At 54.3% G+C, this 19,577-nt stretch overlaps 2 protein-coding genes across 2 annotated transcripts in view; one reads left to right on the top strand and one right to left on the bottom strand.

The window, feature by feature from the left end:
* The window catches only part of LOC143696047 (uncharacterized), a 343,050-nt gene that overhangs the window by 68,187 nt on the left and 255,286 nt on the right, over positions 1 to 19,577 (bottom strand). The window lies entirely within an intron of this gene.
* LOC143696101 (uncharacterized) lies at positions 2,466 to 4,021 on the top strand. The gene has a single exon (XM_077191308.1). It carries the CDS (start codon positions 2,474 to 2,476, stop codon positions 3,380 to 3,382), a length of 909 nt encoding a protein of 302 aa, XP_077047423.1. The 5' UTR covers positions 2,466 to 2,473; the 3' UTR covers positions 3,383 to 4,021.

Genomic DNA, 19,577 nt, shown 5'->3' with positions numbered 1-19,577 from the left:
GCCCAAAGTGTGATCCCAGTCGCTCCCTTTCAACCCCAATATGATCCCAGTAAGCTCCAGTTTGATCCCAGTCACATGCCAGCCCTCCCAGTGGGGTCCCAGTATAATCCCAGTTGCTTCCAATCTCTCCCAGTATGGTCCCAGCTGCCTCCAGCATGGTTCCAGTTGCTCCCTAGATCAGCCCAGTCAGTCCCAGTATGATGCCATTTGCTGCCAGCGTGCTCCCAGTTGCTCCCAGTCAGGCCCAGTCTGGGGGATGATGTGCAGGGTGTGCTCCCAGTCCCTCTCAGATCCTCCCAGTATTAGTCCAGTCCCTCCCAGTATGATCCAAATATGGCCCCAGTGTGCTCCCAGTCCCTGCCAGTATGAACCAGTTTTGCTCTACATGGTTCCAGTTTCTCTCTTTCACCTTCACTTTTGTTCCAGTCACTCCCAGTATGTCCCAGTGTAGCCCAGTTCCCTCCAGCATCTTTCCAGTTCCTTCCAGTATGATCCCATTTGCTCCCAAGCACTCCCAGTCAGCCTCAGTGTAGTGGCACTCAGTGCCAGAATGATCCCAGTCAGCTCCAGCATGATCCCAGTTCATCCCAGTATAAGCCCAGCAGTTTCCAATCACCCAGTTCCTCCCAGTTGCTCCTACCATGATCCCAGTTGCTCACAGCTACTCCCAGTCACCCTCAGCATAATCCCAGTCACTCCCAGTATATCCCATTTGCCCCTAACAGGCTCTCAATTGCCTCCTGCAGACTCCTGCTCACTCCCAGTATGATTCCACCCTCCATCAGTGTGATCACAATCTGCCCTGGTACGGCAGTATAATCCCAGTATGATCCCAGTCTGATGTCAGTACAAAGCCAGTACAGCCCCAGTCGCTCCCAGTACGATCCCAGTGCAGCCCAGTCCCTGGCAGTGCTGCCACTGCTGGGATCCCCCAGGCCTGTGTGCGTTCCCCCCTGGCGGATGTGCCGAGAGGAGCCCCAAGGGCTGGCAGGGGCCAGGCAGGGTCCCCAGCAAGGCCCAGTTTGGATGTGCAGCCCCCAGTTTGCCCAGTTTGCCTCTCCTTTGGCCCGGGCCGGGTTCCCCCCGCCCGCAGCGGCTGGGAGCAGCCGAGAGCCCCGCGCTGCCCATGCCGACCTAGCCCGGCTCCATGGCCGCTGCTGCCGCGGGCTGCGAGGGCTGCGGGAACGGGGCACCGAGGGTGTGGCTGCTGCTGGGGGAGGAGGAGGAGGAGGAGGGAAGGGCAGGGATGGAGGGGGAGGAGGAGGCGGGGTAAGGGGGGAGGAGGAGGAAAGGGAGGAGGGATGGAAGGGGAGGGATGAAGGCGGAGAGAGAGCAGCGATGGAAGGAGGAGAAGGAGGTGGGGTTAGGGAGGAGGAGAAGGGATGGAAGGGCAGGGATGGAAGTTGAGAAGCCGGTGGGGATAACAGAGGAGCTGGAGGGGGGATGGAAGAGGACGATGGGAGGAAGAGGAAGAGGAGGGACAAAGGCAGATCAAGGCTGAGCTCAGGGAGCCACGCGGTCTCGATCCCTGCCTGAATTCGCAGCCCCCACCTGTGGGATCATCGCCCCCCCCATGGCTCCGGTGAGCGGGGAGGGGGAGCCCGGCCCGGATATCCCGGGGGGTCCCTGGGTTGGGTTTTTGGGGGGATGTTTGGAGAATGAAGAAGTCCAAGGCTGAGCGGAAAAGGCCCCTCGGGGAGACATCGGGGGGTGGCGGTGGCGGCTGCCGGCAGAGGCAGCCTGGAGGAGCAGAGCCCTGTGTCCCCCAGGAGGCCAAAGTGGGGAGGCCAGAGAGGGGGGAGCGCCGCCATTGGCGGGAGCCTCAAGAGCCTGGAGAGGGGCAGGGGGGACTCCTTGGAGCTGCTGCAGCGCAGAGCAGAGAATGAGGGGAGAAGGGAGCCCGGGAGCCCAAAGAGCCCCGGCATCCCGAAATGGGGAGAGCCAAGAGGGGGGAGCTTTTGGCATTACTGGCACTGCCAGCAGCCTGGGCAGGGCAGGCACCCAGGAGAAGGGGGACCCCCAATCCAAGTTTGACCCCAGCAGCTGGGACAGGGGGGAACCCCTGAACACCAGAGGGGAGGGACCAGGGATGGGGAACTCCTGGAAGGCTTTTTCAGGGCTGAATCTTGGTGTTTGGGAGGGTTTTCTGGAGCCCACATGGCTGGTGACTTGTAGAGATGGACTTGGGTGGGGGGACCTTCAAACTCCAGGTGCTCATCCCTTGTTTTCTCCAAACCAGGATTTCACATTGCCAACCCCTGTGAGGCTGTGAGGAAGAGGAAGATGCTCTGGGACACTGAGGCAGGTGAGGAGGAAGTCAGTGCCCCTTTCCCCTCTGTGCTGCTCCATCTCCCAGCCCAGCACGGCCCCCGGCTGCAGCACAGCCCTGGGGGGATCTCGTTGCCCTTGCCTGTGGCACGGAGGCAAATCCCATCCTGACCTTGTCCTTCCTCGCCCAGAGCAGGCGCTGAGCATGGAGAGCAGGGAGGACAAATGCCCGCGGCAGAACCTGGTGGCAGAGGCCGTTTTGAGCGGCTCCACGGCGCAGGAAGCCAACGGGGAGGAAAAGGCCTGGAGATGCCACACGAGGAGGGGCTGCAAACGCAGATGGCGGGGATGTGAGGGGGAAAGAGCCAGCCTGGGCCGGGAAGGCGGCCGGAGATGGAGGCAGAGCTCGGAGCTGGTGCTCCATGAGCAGCTCCATGATGGGGAGAAGCCCCACACGTGCGTGGAGTGTGGGAAGAGCTTCAGGTGGAACTCCGAGCTGATCAGGCACCAGAGGACCCACACTGGGGAACGGCCCTACGAGTGTGGGGAGTGTGGGAAGAGCTTCAGCCAGAGCTCCAACCTGATCAGCCACCAGAGGACCCACACTGGGGAGAGGCCCTACGAGTGTGGGCAGTGTGGGGAGAGCTTCAGAGAGAGCTCCAACCTGATCAAGCACCAGAGGACCCACACGGGGGAGAGGCCCTATGAGTGCTCCAAGTGTGGGAAGAGGTTTCAGACCAGGTCCCATCTTCTCCAGCACTATCAGAGTCACACAGAGGAGAGGCCCTTCCAATGCCCCGACTGTGGGAAGGGATTCAAGTACAACTCCGACGTTGTGAAGCACCGGCGCATCCACACAGGGGAGAGGCCCTACGAGTGTGATAAATGCAGGAAGAGGTTTCAGACCAGCTCCAATCTCCTCCTGCACTATCGGATTCACACAGAGGAGAGGCCATTCCGCTGCCCAGACTGCGGGAAGGGATTCCAGCGCAACTGCACCCTCGTCAGGCACCGGCGCATCCACACAGGGGAGAGGCCCTACGAGTGTCCCCAGTGTGGGAAGAGCTTCTCCAGGAGCTCTACCTTGACCCGACACCAACGGAGGCACCGGTAAGGGAAGCCCTGCGAGTGCCCCGAGTGCGGGAAGAGCTTCGTGCGCTGCTGCAGCTCCATCCTCCACTGGAGGAGGCACTTTGGGCACAGCCCTGGTCACTCACATTCCCTGTGATCCATGTTGGGAACACTCCTGCCTGCTTGTCCTTTTGTTTGGCATTTTTTTCTGATTCATCTTCATCCCTTAAAAACAGCCAAAACAGTGTTTAAAGAAAAAAATTGATCAAAGATGTCTAAAGTCCCACAATTTCAGAGTTTTTTTAATGGGAAATTGATGGTTTGGAGAGAATATTCTGAAGGATTTGTGTAGTCTGGGGGGGGGATTTTGTGCAGTGTTCTCCATCTCTTTGCACTCCAAAAGCCAAGAGAGTCACCTCAAAACAAGTGAATCCCACTGAAAACAACTGAATTTTAATTCATACAGGCTCAATCCCACATCAAAATGCCTTGTTCCCACCCTAAAAAACTCAGTCCCACACCAGACTCACTCCATTCCACAGCTGCCAGAGTGAGATGGGGTGTGAAGGAGATTGGGAGAAGTGCAATCCCAATTTGGAGTGATGGGATTGGGATTGTGTGGGGCTGGGTGGGTGGGATGTATTTGATAGCAAATAAAACTTTCAGAGTTAGTGCCACCTTCTCAGCTGATTGTGTTTGTGTCCTCCTTTCTCTCCTGCCTCTCTTTGCCTGCTCTGTTTCTCTCTCAGTGTCTCCCTTGACCCAGGGCAGCTGCCACCAAAGACCCTGCCCTGATTTAATTCCCAGTGCAGGAGCTACAATGGCCATGGTTGAAGTTCTGAAGGCTGGCAGTGAAATGTCACTGTAGGATCCACTTGGCTTTCGGCCCCTTCTTAGGAGCTTTGCCTTCAAGGGCAGGAACATCTTTTCCTGGCTGGGAACTGGAATTCCAGGTCCTTGGAGTGTGTGCCATGCAGGACCATACAGACTGGGATGATATGGACTGGGATCCCACAGACTGGGACTGCACCGATTGGGACCATGTGGACTGGCATCATGTAGACTGGGATTGTATGGCTTGGGATTGTACAGACTGGGATCATGTGGACTGGGATTTCACAGGCTGGGACCGTGGGGATTAGGAGCCGAGACTGGGATCATACAAACTGGACCATATGGACCGGGATGGCTGCACCGGATCAATGTGAACCAAGGGGGTCCCGCCCTGCCCAGGGGTCCCTCCCCATCCTGCCCGGGAGCGCAGCCAAAGCTCCCCAGAATGAATGCAGAGGTCCAGGAGGGATCCCAGTGCCAATCCCATTTCCAATCCCATTTCCAGTCCAGTTCCTGCTCCTTGTGCTGGTCCCAGAGTGATCCTGGTGCTGATCCTGGTTCCGGTGCCTGCCTCAGTCTCCATCTCAGTCCCGGAGCACTCCTGGGGCTGATTCTGGTTCTCGTGTTGATCTCGATACTGGAGCGGTGCCAGTCCCAGTCCCAGTCTTGGTACCAGAGCGGTGCCAGTCCCAGTCTCAGTCCCAGTCTCGGTCCTGGAGCGGTGCCATTCTCAGTGCCGGTGCTGGTGCTGGTTTCAGTGCTGGTCTCAGTCTTGGTCCCAGAGTGGTTCTGGACCCAGTGCTGCTACTGGTGCTGGTCTTGGTCCTGGAGTGCTCCCAGTGCCAATCTCAGTCTCAGTCCCAGTCCCAGAGCGCTGCCACTCTCGGTGCTGGTTCCGGTGACGGTCTCGGTCTCAGTCCTGGAGGGCTCCCGGTCTCGGTCCTGGTCCCGGTCCCAGAGCAGTCCCGGTGCGGGTGCCGGGTTCCAGTCTCGGTCCTGATCCCAGTCCTGGAGCGCTGCCGGTGCCAGTCCCAGTTCCAAAGCGCTCCTGGTGCCGGTCCCAGTGTCAGGCTTGGTCCCAGTCTTGGACCCAGTGCCAGTTCTGGTGCTGGGTCTGGTCTGGGTCTCGGTCCTAGTCCCGGTGCCGGTCCTGTGGCGCTGCCAATCTCAGTTCCAGTGTCAGTCTTGTGGCTGGTGCCACTTCTGCTGCTGGGTTTGGTCTTGGTCCCGGAGAATTTAGGTCCATTTGGGTGATTTTAGGCCAAACTGGACAGGTTTAGGGTGGGTTTCAGATCCCTTGCAGTGATTTCAAGCCTTTTAGGGTGGATCTTAGGCCCCTTTGCAGATTTTAGGCCAAATCTGTTGGGTTTGAGGGTGGATTTTAGATCCCTTTGAATGATTTAAGCCCATTTGGGTGGGGTTTGGGCCTGTTTGGGCGATTTTAGGATAAACTGGGCAGTTTTAGAGTGGATTTTAGATGCCTTTGGCTGATTTTAGGCCCATATGGGTGGATTTTAGTCTTTGGGTAATTTTACCTTGTAACGGTGATTTTAGGTCCCTTTGTGTTATAGATGGCTAATGAGATGATTGGCTCTCGCAATTAAGGGATGGATACTGTGTGAATATTAAGAGAAGCTTTATTGATGTGTGATTATGTTATTGCAGTCTGTTGTTTAGATGTCCCCTGTTCTCCCCACAGTCCCTTTCCCCCCGTTGTTACCATCAGACAGCCTGAGCCATCCAGGACAGGTAGAAAGAAGGCGAGAACAAAGACTTGTTCCTAGGGGAGGGGGCGTGGCAGGACAGCACCTGACCCTCCAATCAAGCTGCAGGAAAGCAGACTCCACCAATAAACAGCAAAGAAGAGTTGACTGACAGACTGTGGGAGGGGCCAGGGTTGGCTGAAGCAATCCCGGGGTATCAAAGGTGAAGCGTCCATCTTGAGGACGAGCCAGGCACGTGGTAGGCAGCCACGAGGGGAGCTCCCAGGCCTGTTCTTCCTTATTTAGTCCTTTTCTTGTCATTTTGTTAAGGTTGAATAAACCTTTTAAAATTTTGAAAGTCAGCAGTCGTTTCTCACAGTAACCAAGGGTTCCTTTCCTGGAGTTTGGTGCACAGGAGAAACACCAACCATATATTCTCAAGAGGACAAAATGGCACAAAATTTTCCTGGCAAAGATCAGAAAATCAAGAAACTTTGGAAAAAGATTTACTAAAACATCCAATTCAACATAAAACACCATAGCAGTAACTTCATTAACTCAGCCTGTTGCACCCAGAAACGTTTAATCACTTCAGTTTTTGAGGTATCAAAAAATGTTCCATATCAAGAGCATTAGAAGGAGAAGACAGAGAGACAGGAAGACAGAAGCTCTATAGAAAGAAATGCACATGGCTACCAACTGCTGGGGTTTCAGCGTGGGTGAGACACAAACCCCAGCCAGGGAGCCCTTGTGACACATCAAGGCCCCTCTGGAGCAAAGAAACCATTGCTGACAGTCCAGAAACTCATGGAACCAAGGGGCCCTTGTGACAACGCAGATCCAAGGACACCATGGTGGCACTATGGAACCTCATGGGAGCAAAGAGACCATTGTGACACTCTGGTGCCTCACGGAATCAGGGGGACCATTGTGAAACTCAGGCCCCCTCTGGAACCAAGGGCCAAGGATGAAGCTGTGGGGCCCGTGGAACCAAGGAGCCGTTGTGACACAGCGGGGCCACAGGGAGCCGAGGGGCCACGGGGACATTGCAAGGGCTCAGGGAAGCCAAGGGGCCATTGTGACACTGCAGAAGAAAGGAGAACATTGTGACACTGCAGGGACTCCTGGAATCAAGGAGACCATTGGGACACTGTGGGGCCTCATGGAACCAATGGCACAGGGAGCAGGTGTGGCTGGTTTGGCCTCCCGGGGGCTGCTGGACAGGTCTGGCTGACCTTGGCATGTGGAGGGCTGCTCCTCATCTGCCCCTGAAGCACTGGGGCTCTGGGCTCTCCTTCCTATGGGACAGAACTGTCCTGATCCTCTTCCAGGGCCCTATGGCCAAAACTGGGATTCCTTCTCCAAATTCCCTTACATGCAAAGATTGTTCCCAGATGAAATCTGCCAGGAGGAACAGATCTGGCTGCCTTGGCTACCTGGGGCCACCTCTCATCTGCCTTTGAAACCCTGGGACCATGTGCTTTTATTTCTTGTGGGAAAAAACCCTCCATCTCAACCAGGCACTCATGGCCAAAACTGGGCAACTGCCTCTGGAATTCCTTATATCCAAGGATAGCTCCCAGACAAAAGCTGCCAGGACTGACAAGTCTGGCTGGCCTTGGCTTCCTGAGGGCTGGCCCTCATCTGCCTCTGAAACACTGGGGCTGGGTGCTTTCCTTCCTTATGAAAAGAGCTCTTCTTCCTGTCCAGGCACCCACAGCCAAAACTGAGATTGCACCTCCAAAATGCCCAATGTCCAAGGAAAGCCCCTAGACAAAAGGTGCCAGGAGAGACAGGGCTGGCTGGCTTGGCCTGAGGGTGGCCACCTCTCATCTTCTTCCTAAACACTTGGACTTTGTGCTTTACTTTCCTATGGGCAAAAACACCCATCTTGACCATGGCCAAAACTGGGATTCCCCCTCCAAAACTCCGTACATCCAAGGATTGCTCCCAGGTGAAAGCTGCCAGGACAGACAGGTCTGGCTGCCCTTGGCCTCCTGGGGGTGCCTCTCCCCTGCTGTCCAAACACTGGGGCTGGGTGCTTTCCTTCCTATGGAAAAGAACCATCATTCTTATCCATGCAAAAATGGCTGAAATTGGGGTTCCACCTCCCAAATTCCTGATATCCAAGGGTTGCTTTCAGACAAAAGCTGCCAGGACAGAGAGGTCTGGCTGGCCTTGGCCTCTGATGGCCGCCTTTCATCTGCCCCTGAGACACCAGCGGTGTTCTGTGCTTTCCTTCCTATGGAAAAGAACCATCCTTCTCCTCCAGTGTCCATGTCTGAAATTGGGATTCCACCTCTGAAATTCTCAATATCCAAGGGTTGCTCCCAGGCAAAATCTGCCAGTACCGTCAAGGCTGGCTGGCCTGGGCCTCTGGTGGCTGCGCCTGCAACAGTGGGGCTGGGTTCTTTCCTTCCCATGGAGATCCCTGGGACACTGGGGGGACCTCATGGAACCAAGGGGATCATTGTGGCCCCACTGGAGCCCAGGGAACCAAGGGGATCATTGTGGCCCCACTGGAGCCCAGGGAACCAAGGGGATCATTGTGGCACCACTGGAGCCCATGGAACCAAGGGGATCATTGTGGCACCACTGGAGCCCAGGGAACCAAGGGGATCATTGTGGCCCCACTGGAGCCCAGGGAACCAAGGGGATCATTGTGGCACCACTGGAGCCCAGGGAACCAAGGGGCCATGGTGACACAGAGGGGCTCCATGGACCCAGAGACCATTGTGGCTCTTTGAGGCCTGGTAGAACCTTGGAGACCATTCCAACCTTCAGGGCCTCGTGTCACCAAGGGGGCATTATGACACCTCAGGGCCCCATGGAAGCAAGGGACCATTGGGACACTGTGGGACCCCATGGAACCCAGGGAACATGGAACAGCTCTGGCTGGCTTGGCCTCCCAGGGGCCACCTGACAGCTCTGGCTGATCTTGGCATGTCAAGGGCTGCCTCTCATCAGCTCCTGGAGCACTGGGGCTCTGTGCTTTCCTTGCTATGGAAAAGGGCTGTCTGACTTTTCAGATGGTCATTGCCAGAACGGGTACTCTCCCTAAAATAATTTCCTCTGTGCAAGGGTATCTCACAAAACAAAACCTGCCAGGTCTGGCTGGCCTTGGCCTCTGGTGGTCACTTCTCATCTGTCGCTGAAACAGAGGGGCTCTGTTCCTTCATTCCTATGGAAAAGAACCAGTCTTCTTGTCCAGGGACCAGGGCCAAAATTAGAATTTGGCCTCCCAAATTCTGTATATCCAAGGATTGCTCCCAGACAAAAGTAGCCAGGACAGACAGGTCGGGCTGGCCCTGTCCTCTGGTGATTTATTTACACTCTGAGCTGAATGTTTTCATTTGGAAACACCTTGGAGAGGGCCCAGAGATGTCCCAAGGAGTGGGGGTTTGGAGGCCTTGGGCCCATGAGCACTGTATAGGGACAAAGGAGCTCTGTGCTCAGTGGGGTGGAGCCTGAGGACAGTGGAGCAGAGCCATGAGAGTGTTTAAAGAGCGATTTCAGGGATGGTGGATCCTTTTGACATAGTGGAAAACAGTCAGAGAGAGAAAGAATTAATGCCAAGGGCAGCTGGGGCGGCCCAGAGTGGCAGCAGGAGAAAGGAATTTCCCTGTCAGGGCAGGGCTGTGGTGCAGCACGGCCCCAGCAGGAGCCTGGAGCAGCCCCAGGCTTTGTGTGGGCAGGCAGGGGCAGGCAGGAGGCAGAGCTGTCAGCAAAGGAAGGGCCCAGCCAGGTGGGGCAGCCGGGGGATGCCCAGAGCCTGCAGGGACAGAGGCCAGGGCAGGGACACCGTGGGACAGCCTGGGCTGCACAGGGCACAGGGATGGGCAGCAGCTGCAAGACAGCCCTGACAGAGCCAACCTGGGCAGCACTTTGGCCATGGCTGCTGGCCCTGGGCCTGAGCCAGGAGGGGACAAGTGACCCTTGCAGGCCTGGGGCCTCATTGCCTCCTTGTCCCTGCTCAGCAGCCTGGCAGGGGCTGCCCCACGCTCCTGCCCTTGGCATTGCCCATCCCCACATGCCAGTGCCCATCCCGGGAAGAGCCCTGAGCAAGGAGGGAGGGACAGGATCTGCCTGGCCAGGCCCTGGGGCTCAGGCCTTGGCCCTTTACATTCCTGAAACAAATCCAGGTTTGCTCAGCACCAGAGACACCTTTGCCTTGTTTGTCCCCAGCTGCCATCAGTGCCTCCAGTGTTCTGCTCTCCCTGGAACCTGGGGACACTTTCTCAGTGCTGTCCCTCACAGGGATCTCTTTAAAGTACAAGAAACTTCAGTATTTCAATCTCACTCGGAGCTCTTGAGAAGCCTTTGAGCCCACTCTGAGGGACTGGGTGTGATGCAAAGAGCAGCAAAAGCCCAGAGGGTGATTAATGTCCTTGTGCTGTGTCTGTGCTGCTGAGCTTGGCCGGGCTCCTGGCCCAGAGGCAGCTCCTGGCAAGGGCAGCAGAGCTGCAGAGAGACAGCTCTGGCCAGGAGCAGCTCCTGTGCACAGCCCAGCAGGGCTGGGGCACTGCCAGGGCCCCTCAGGGACACGAGCAGGGCACAGACAGAGCTCACAGGGGCTCAGCACTGGCCGGGGCTGTGGGATGTCCCCGCGGGGGCTGTGTCACAGCAGCACCTCTGGGGCTGTGTCCCAGAGCCACAGAGCAGCTGGGATGGCAGCAAGGGGCTGTGTGACAGCACAGAGTGGGCTGTGTGACAGCACTGAGGGGGTTGTGACATCACAGAGCTAGCTGTGACATCACAGAAGGTGGCTGTGACATCACAATGTGGGTTGTGACACAGAGTCACAGAGCAGCTGTGTGATGCCACAGAGAAGGCTGTGACATCACAGGGTGACTGTGACATCACAAATCTGCTGTGTGACATCACATAGCAGCTGAATGACATCATATGGAGGTTGTGTGACATAACAGAGTGATTGTGTGGCATCTCAGGGGCTGTGTGACATCACAGGTGGCAATGTGACATCACAAAGGCTTTGTGACATCACAGGGTTTGTGTGACATCACAGGTTGCACTGTGACATCACGGGGGCTGTGTGACATCACAGGGGCATTGTGACATCACGGGGGCTGTGTGAAATCACAGGGGCTGTGTGACACCACAGAGGCAGTGTGACATCACGGGGGCTGTGTGAGGTCCCTGGGTAGGTCACTCTGCCCCGGCCCCCTCACAGCTCCCCCCAGAGCAGTCCAACCCTGCTCGTGCACAGCAGGGTCCCCTGTCCCCCCGGGTCCCCCCGCCCCCGGCCCCGCAGCCTCCCCCAGAGGATGTTCCACAAGATCGACCCCAGAGCCTGACACGGGGACGGGGGCCGGGGCCCTGGGGGTGGCACAGGGGGACAGGGACCGCCCGGCAGCGTCCCCGTGTCCCCCAGGGCCAGAGCCTGGGCCAGGGCTCCTTCACCCTGTTATGGATAAATATCATAATATTGGCTTCTTGCAAATATTAAAATGGATTTTATATGTGTGGTGTTAAAGTAACTTTGTTCTAAAGATATAGTTTTTATTTCTGTTGTTAATTGAGCTTAGACATAGTAGTGAAATAGCTGATAGAAGTGTGCTTGTGTTAAACTGCCTGCTTGGATGGGATAACATCCAATGCACACGGGATGAGGACACCTGTACAGATCTGCCAACTATCAGCACTTCCCGTCTGAAGGCAGAGTGCAGCAAGGCCAAAAACTGGAGGTGATAAAGAGAAGGAGCCAAAACCACAGCCAAGAAACACACATGCTCTGAAAAGGCAGACCCAAGGAGGGGCCATGTAAAATCATTCCTGGAATATGTAAAGTGGTTTATGGGTATGCATGAGGGTCTATGAATATGCACCAGGCTGATGTAAGGGGAAAGGTATTTCAGGGGATCCCCGAAGGTAACAGGGTGCTCCTGGCTGAGTGCCAGGAGGCACCCGGCCGTAATAACCTTTGCTCCATGGTCCTGGTCTCCCATTGTCCCTTATTAAACTTTGTACATTTTCACAGGAGAGTGAACGTGTTTTTCACAGATGGAATCTCAAGGAAACAAGGGTCAGTTGTTAAGCCAAGGCTCTGCTTTGACCAAGTGGGGCCTCATGGGACACAGGTGCCACTGGGACATTGCCAGGTCTGCTAGGAACAAGGCTCCATTATTGCACAGTGTTACAGATGAGTAATGTCATAGTTGGGTCTCACAGTGAGGAGATAGATCCTATGTGTGTGTTAAGATGTGTAGTGATGTTATTGTCATCTGTCCCCCATAGTCCTCTTTCCCCTGCCCTTGTAATGGCCTTGGTGGTTGGGGCATTTGGGGAGGGCAGGTTTGTCACTGGAAGGCAGGCATGGCAACACCTGCTCTCCAGTCAGGGTGCAAGAAAGCATTCTCCACCAATGGACGGCCACAAAGAGTTACCTGACAGACTTTGGGTGGGGCTAGAATTACCTGATGCAACACCAAAAGCCTAAAAGGAGGAGCAGCCAATTTGTGAAGGAGCCATGTGGCTGATAGCCATGGGGTGGGGAAGGGCTCCCAGTGCTGTGATTTCTCCTGTTTCAGTCCTTTGTTGTCATTTTTTTCAAGGTTGAATCAACCTTAAAATTTTAAAAGTAGCGGTCATTTGTCACAGACAGCAAGGCCTCAGGACGCCCAGGAGAGCGGCGTGACAATGACATCTTGGGGAACCAAGTGTCACCTGCAAACACAACGGGGCCTCATGGAAGCCAGGGGCCACTTGGATATTGCCAGGGCAGGTGGAACTCAGTGTCCATTGTGACACAGCACAGCCTCGTGGAACTCAGCAGAGCATTGGGACAGCCTGGAATCTCATGGAGCCAAGGCTCTGCTTTGGCAAAGTGGGGCCCACAGGACACAGGTGCCACTGGGACATTGCCAGCTCTTGTGGAACCCAGTGTCCACTGTGACACAGCAGAACCTCATGGAAACATGGGGGCCACTGTGACGCAATGGAATCTCATGGAAGCAAGTGTCAGTTGTGAACGCAGCAGGGCCTCACAGAACCCAGGGGCAACGGGGACCGTGCTGTGGCTCGTGGGAGCAAGGGGCCATTGTGACCCAGCGGGGCCTCCTGGAACCCAGGAGAACATTGTGGGCCCATGGATCCTCATAGAAGCACGGCCCCGTTTTGACAAAGTGCAGCATCACAATGGTCTCCTGGGTTCCAGGAGTCCTCGCTGTGTTTAGAATTGACACTTGGCTCCCCAAGATTCCATGGCATCCCTCTGCTCTCCTGTGATTTGAGGCTGTGCTGTGTCACAATGGACACTTGCTTCCTCCAAGGCTGGAGATGTCCCAGTGGCACTGGGCTTCCATGAGGCCGCGCTTTGTCACAATGGGGCCTTGCTGCCATGAGATTCCATTGTCCCACAATGGTCTCCTGGGTGCCACAAGGCCTGCCTTTGTCACAGTGGAACCTTGCTTGCACCAGCCCTGGCAATGTCCCAGTGGCACAGGGGTTCCATGAGACCCTGCCGTGTCACAATGGGCCCTTGGTTCCATCAGGTTCCATTGTGTCCCGGGGCTCTCCTAGGTCCCATGAGGCCTTGGTCTGCCATAGTGGTGTCTTGTTCCTACCAGGCCTGACAATGTCCCAGTGGCACCTGTGTCCCATGAGGCCCCACTTGATCAAAGCAGAGCCTTGCTCCCATGAGATTCCACTGTGTCACAATGTTCTGCTTGGTTTCATGAGAACCTGATGTGTTGACAATTGATCCTTGGATCCTAGAGATTCCATTGCATCACGGCTGTGTCCTTGGTTCCATGAGGCCCAGCTTTGTCACAACTGGACCTTGGTTCCATGAGATTCCATTGTATCACAGCGGTGTCCTTGGTTCCATGAGGCCCTGCTGGGTCACAGTGGGGCCTTTGTGCCATTCGTTTCCATGGTGCCACAATGGTCTCCAGCATTCCATGAGGCCACGCAGCAAAAGAGTGGACCCTTGAATCCATGAGTTCCCATTCCATCAGGATGATCTCTTGCATTCCATGAAGCCCTGCTGTGTCACTAAGGAGCCTTTGTTCCATGTGTTCCCTTTGGGACACCATGGTCTCCAGTGCTCCATGAGGCTGAGCCGTGAAACTCTGGGCTCTTGGTTCCATGAGATCCCACCACGGTGTCACCATGGTCTCCTGGGTCCTGTAACAATTCACACTTGGTTCCATGAGATCCCACCACGGTGTCACCATGGTCTCCTGGGTCCCATGAGGACCCTCTCTGTGTCACAGTGTTTGCCTTGGTTTCCTGAGAAGCTGATGTGTTGACAGTTGACCCTTGGTCCCTTGAGATTCCATTGCATCCCAGCGGTGTCCTTGGTTTCATAAAGCCCAGGTTTGTCACAAGGGAGCCGTGGTTTCAGGATATTCCATGGTGCCACAATGGTCTCACCACTCTCTGAGGCTGCACCGTCAAACAGTGGACACCTGGTTCCATGAGATTCCGTGGGGTAACAGTCAATTCTTTTGCTTCTTTTCTGCCAAGGTCGGGATGAAATCCCAAGACAGCATTTCTTGTTTGGACTCAGGTGTTCATTAGCTCTTGTCTCTAGAACAGTCTCACAAGCTGTGAGTTCTGCAGCACTTCACCAACAAGGTAAAAATGGAGCCCCGTCTCTCTCTCTGCAAGGTCTTTTGAGGATAAACTGTCCAATTAAGAAATGATGCCTAAATTATTTTTACTTTTAACCCAATAACCAATCAGCCGTACCCAACATAAGGGACTTTTTTATCCAATTACACAATACCACCCAAACCCGAGGAGGAGGAGGAGGAGGAGAAGGAGAAGGAAAACAAGGAGGAGAAGAAGAAGAAGAAGAAGAAGAAGAAGAAGAAGAAGAAGAATATGAAGCAGGTGAAGAAGGCAAAGAAAAAGGATCAGCCTCCACCCTAAAACCTCCATCTTGCTTTATATATATTACTATATTCTAAAACCTTAAACTCCAAGTTGTCCACCATGTGATATTACACCCTTCTATTCAAACTCCACACCCATAATCCCAGTTCCATCATTCCATTTTGGAAGCCTTCTCCACAGCCTCAGGTCAAATGCAGTGTTCTCTTGGGGGTCAGTGTCTGTCAGCTCAGAAAGTCCAAAATTCTCAGCAGCCCGGGTTCCAACAGGTAACAATGTTCTCCTGTGTTCCAGTAGGTTCCATTGGGCCCAGCTCTGTCACCATGGACACCAGGTTCCATGGGATTCCATGGGGTGACAATGTTCTCCAGTGTCACCATGGACACCTGGTTACATGAGATTCCATGGGGTGACAGTGTTCTCCAGTGCCACCATGGACACCTGGTTCCATGGATTCCATGGGGTGACAATGTTCTCCAGTGTCACCATGGACACCTGGTTCCATGGATTCCATGGGGTGACAATGTTCTCCAGTGTCACCATGGACACCTGGTTCCATGGATTCCATGGGGTGACAATGTTCTCCAGTGTTCCATCAGGCCCGGCTCTGTCCCCATGGACACTCGGTTCCATGGGCAGTGTCCGTGTCCCCGTGGCACCTGTGTTCCATGGCACCCCTGTCTGACCAGGGACAGTTTGTTCCAGGACATTCCATGGAGTCCCAGCGGTCACTTGGGTTCCATGCAGGTGCCTGGGCAGTGGGAGCTCAGCCCAAATATCCTGGGGGTCCCTGGGCTGGTGTTTTTTGGGGGTAACCTTTGGATCTTGCAGGGCTCCAAAGCTGAGCCGCGGATGCCCCTTGGGACAGAGTGGAGCATCATGGAAGCCAGGAGAGCCTGATGGAGCCAGGAGAGCCTGATGGAGCCAGGAGACCCTGATGGAGCCAGGAGACCCTGATGGAGCCAGGAGAGCCTGATGGAGCCAGGAGACCCTGATGGAGCCAAGGCTGCAGCGGGACACAGAGGGACCTCACAGGAGCCAGGAGAGCGTTGTGAGGCTGTGGAACAATGTGGCACCGAGGTTTCACTGGGGCTTGGCAGAAGCTCCTGGAGACAAGGAAGCGCTGGGAGCCTCCAGAATCAGCGTCTGCAGGAGGATTTTCTGCTCCCTCCTGGGATGCTGGTGGACAATAAAGCCTGAGGCAGCCTCCCAAGGGTCCGGCTGTGCCACCAGCGGGGGCCACATCTGGGGGGACGCCCGGCCAGCCCTGGCCCTGCTGCTCCTCCTGGCCGGGCCTGGAGCTGCTGGGAGCCCGGGCTGGGGGAATCCTCAGGGCTGAGCAAGGAAAGGTTCAGCACAAGCAGCCCTGGAGCGAGATGTGCAGTGTGAAACACGCCAATCACTTGATTTAAAAATTGTAAAAGTTCAATTGTAATAAGATGGTTATAAAAATAGCAATACAATTAGAGTAACAATAATTTGGACAATTTGAATTAGGACAATATTAGACAATAGAGAGAAAGGGTTATGGAGGTCCAGGTACCTTTTTCTGGGCAGCACAAGCCCGAAAAAGGACACCCGTTAACACAGGATTAACCCTTAAAAACAACAGCCTGTTGCATATTCATACACTTCATCCATGATGCATAAATTCCATTCAAACACAGGATTCTGTCTGGGCAGTGCCACCTTCTTCCTCCGAATCCTAACAGCGCCTTTGAGGCGGGAAGAAGTTCATTTCTTCTGAGAAGAGGGCAATAAATTCTTTTTCTCTGAAAGATTTAGGTGTCCTGTGGCTGCTATCTCACTGCAAGTCCTTTCTGTAAAAAAAGAATCCTACATAGCATCGTTTCTATTTTAACATTTTTTATAACCTAAAACTATATTTAACACAGTACTTAAGAGAATTAATACGGCAGACATATAATATTAATATATAAATATATTATATATAATAATTATATAATGTATTATTATATAATATATATAATATAATTATATAATATATATATTATATTATATAATTATATATAAGATATAACATTATATATATTATATATTTTTATATATTATATATTTTATATACATAATATATATTATAGTATATTATTATATTATATTATATTATATTATATTATATTATATTATATATATTATATATTACATATTATATATATTATATATATAATATATAACCCTATTATATATATAATATTCTAACACCAGACATATAATATTCATTTTAATATTTGCGAAAAGCCAATCATAAAATACATGCATTTTTCACATGCAGGCAAAGCCAGCGAGGCAGCAGAGCAAGAGAGAGAGCAGAGCCAGCGACACAACAAACGCACTGAGAGCGAGAGAGCAAGTTTGAACAGAGCTTGCAAAGGGCAAAATCAGCTCAGACCAGGTTAGACTGAAGAACAAGGAGCACCAGGCATGGGCTGATGGTCCAGGTAAAAAGTTCCAGCGTGAGGAGGACGACAGAAGCCTTCATCAAAAGAGCACCAGAAGACTGAGGGCCGCCACAGGAGGAACGGACGCAGGCGCTGAAGCCACACACGGCTGTAAAACCGGGACACAGCTTTATGCAAATGTGAGTATGCTAATGAAGTGTTGTAATTGTGACTTTTAAAATGGAGCTGAAGGCTAAAGGAGACCGAGTGGGTTTTTGCCAGAGAGATCCCCCTCGCTCCCAGCGCTGGATACACAAATCCCTGCTCTGTCTGACTGCAGAGTTTGATTTCCTCGCCCAGTTTGTCCCACTCCCCCTTTCCCTGCCCTCTCCTCCCCTCTCCCAATCCCATTTATGGGATTTGGGGTCATTTATGGGATTTGGGGTCATTTATGGGATTTGGGGTCATTTATTGGATTGGGGTCATTTGGGGGATTTGGTGTCATTTGGAGGATTTGGGTTCTTTGTGTGCCTTTGGGGTTATTTGGGGGTTTTTGGGGTTATTCAGGGTAAATTTGGGATCATTTGGGGTAATTTTTCACATTGTTGGGTTTTTAGGGCAATGTGTATGTGGGGTAATTCAGGGCACTGTGTGGGTTTGGGATCATTTTATGGGATTGGAGGGAATTTTAATGGATTATAATAGGAATTTAGAAGGATTTTAATAGAATTTAATGGGGTTTAATAGAAATGTAATCGGATTTAATGGGATTTTCTTTGGATTTTAGGGACTTTTAATGGAATTTGATGGGATTGTAATGGAATTTTATGGGATTTTAATGACGTCATGGGATTTTAATGGAATTTAATAGTATTTTATTGGATTTTAATGGTGTTTAATGGGAATTGAGTGCAATTTAATGGGATTTTTATGGGATTTTAATGGGATTGGATGGGGGTTTCCCCCAGTCCACAGCATTCTTCCAGTCCACAGCTCCCTCCCACCTCAATTTGGGGGTCCCATCCCCCTCTTCCCCGCCCCTCTCCCGCCCCTTCCCCATCGTTCCCCCAGTCCCCAATCCCCTCCCCCGTGCTTGGTTTTGGGGGTTGCAGGCCCCTCCTGCTCCCTTTGGGGGTCCCGACCCCCCTTTGGTTGAATTTGGGGCCCCCCCGCCCCCCCTTCTCCCCGCGCCCCCCGCTCCCCCCGCGGCCGGGGGGGCTCCCAGCGCCCCCAGCGCCCCCAGTGCGGCCCCAGCTGCCCCCGCACGCCCCATCCCCATCGCCGGGGTCACCGCCCCCCGCCCCAAATTCCGCTCCTGGACACTGAGAGCCATCAGCGACAAACGCTCTGATTGGCTGGGAATGGCCCCGCGCAGTCTCTGATTGGCCAGCGCTGTGAGAGGCGCTGGGTTCTGCCCGGCACGCGATGAGTCACAGCCGAGCCGGGCGCTGATTCGCTGGAAATCGCCGGGCGGGGCCAGTGCGCAGAGTGTCTGCCCGGCAACAGGATCGTCATCAGCGCCCCGCGCTCTGATTGGCCAGGATCTGTTTCGGGCTGGGGACGGGAGGAACTGGGCACCCCCAGGAGCCCCTCGGGTTTGGGGCTTTCGATCCCCCCTCGGCCCTCGGGGCGGCCCTGGGGCCACCCCAACACCCCCAAAATGGGGAGGGTCCGCGGGGCCCTTTGGAACCCCCAGAAATGGGCGGGGAGCGGCAGGAGCCGCCCCAAAAAGGGATGGAAGGGTCCGGGCCGGGAATGGGGGAGGCTCTGGGGATGGCTCCGGCCCGGATCGGGGCGGGCTGGGATTGAGGGAGGCTCCGTTCAGCGGCCGGGGAGGGGCTGGGCCTGGGGAGGGCTCCGGGATTGTGGGGATGGGGCCATTCCGAGACTGCGGCGGGGCCTCTCCCTGGGGTTGGGGTCCGGCTTTGGCTCAGGGACCCTCCCCGTTCCTGTTCCGCTTCCCGATCCCGTTCCCGATCCCGATCCCGCCGCTGGCTCCAGGGAATGTCCCTGATCTCAACCCCGGCCCCAAACCCGAGGTGAGGTCAAACATTGGGGTCAAACACCCCAAATCCTGGGGTCAACCCCCCCGGACCCCAAATCCTGGGGTTCAAACACTGGGGGGGGCCAAACACCCCCAGACCCAAACTCTGGGATCTCAACCTTCCCCCCTGCCCCCCAGCCCGAACCCCAAATTTTAGGCCTTAAACCCCCCAAATCACAGATCCTGGGGTGTCAAACACTCTCCAATTTGCAAATGTTGGGGTTAAATCCCCCTGACCCCAAATCCTGGGGTTTGAAACATTTGGGGTGTCCAACACCCCCTGTTCCCAAAGTCTGGGGTCAAACACCCCCAAATCCCAAATCCTGAGGTGTCAAACACCCCCACCCCCCAAAGTTTGGGGTCTAAACCCCCAATCCCCAACTCCTGGGGTTTGAAATATCT

The sequence above is a fragment of the Agelaius phoeniceus genome, chromosome 28 (genome assembly GCF_051311805.1).
Source record: "Agelaius phoeniceus isolate bAgePho1 chromosome 28, bAgePho1.hap1, whole genome shotgun sequence".
Lineage (NCBI taxonomy): Eukaryota > Metazoa > Chordata > Aves > Passeriformes > Icteridae > Agelaius > Agelaius phoeniceus.
The sequence above is the reverse complement of the archived record's forward strand: the minus strand, read 5'-3'. Positions and strand labels throughout refer to the sequence as shown.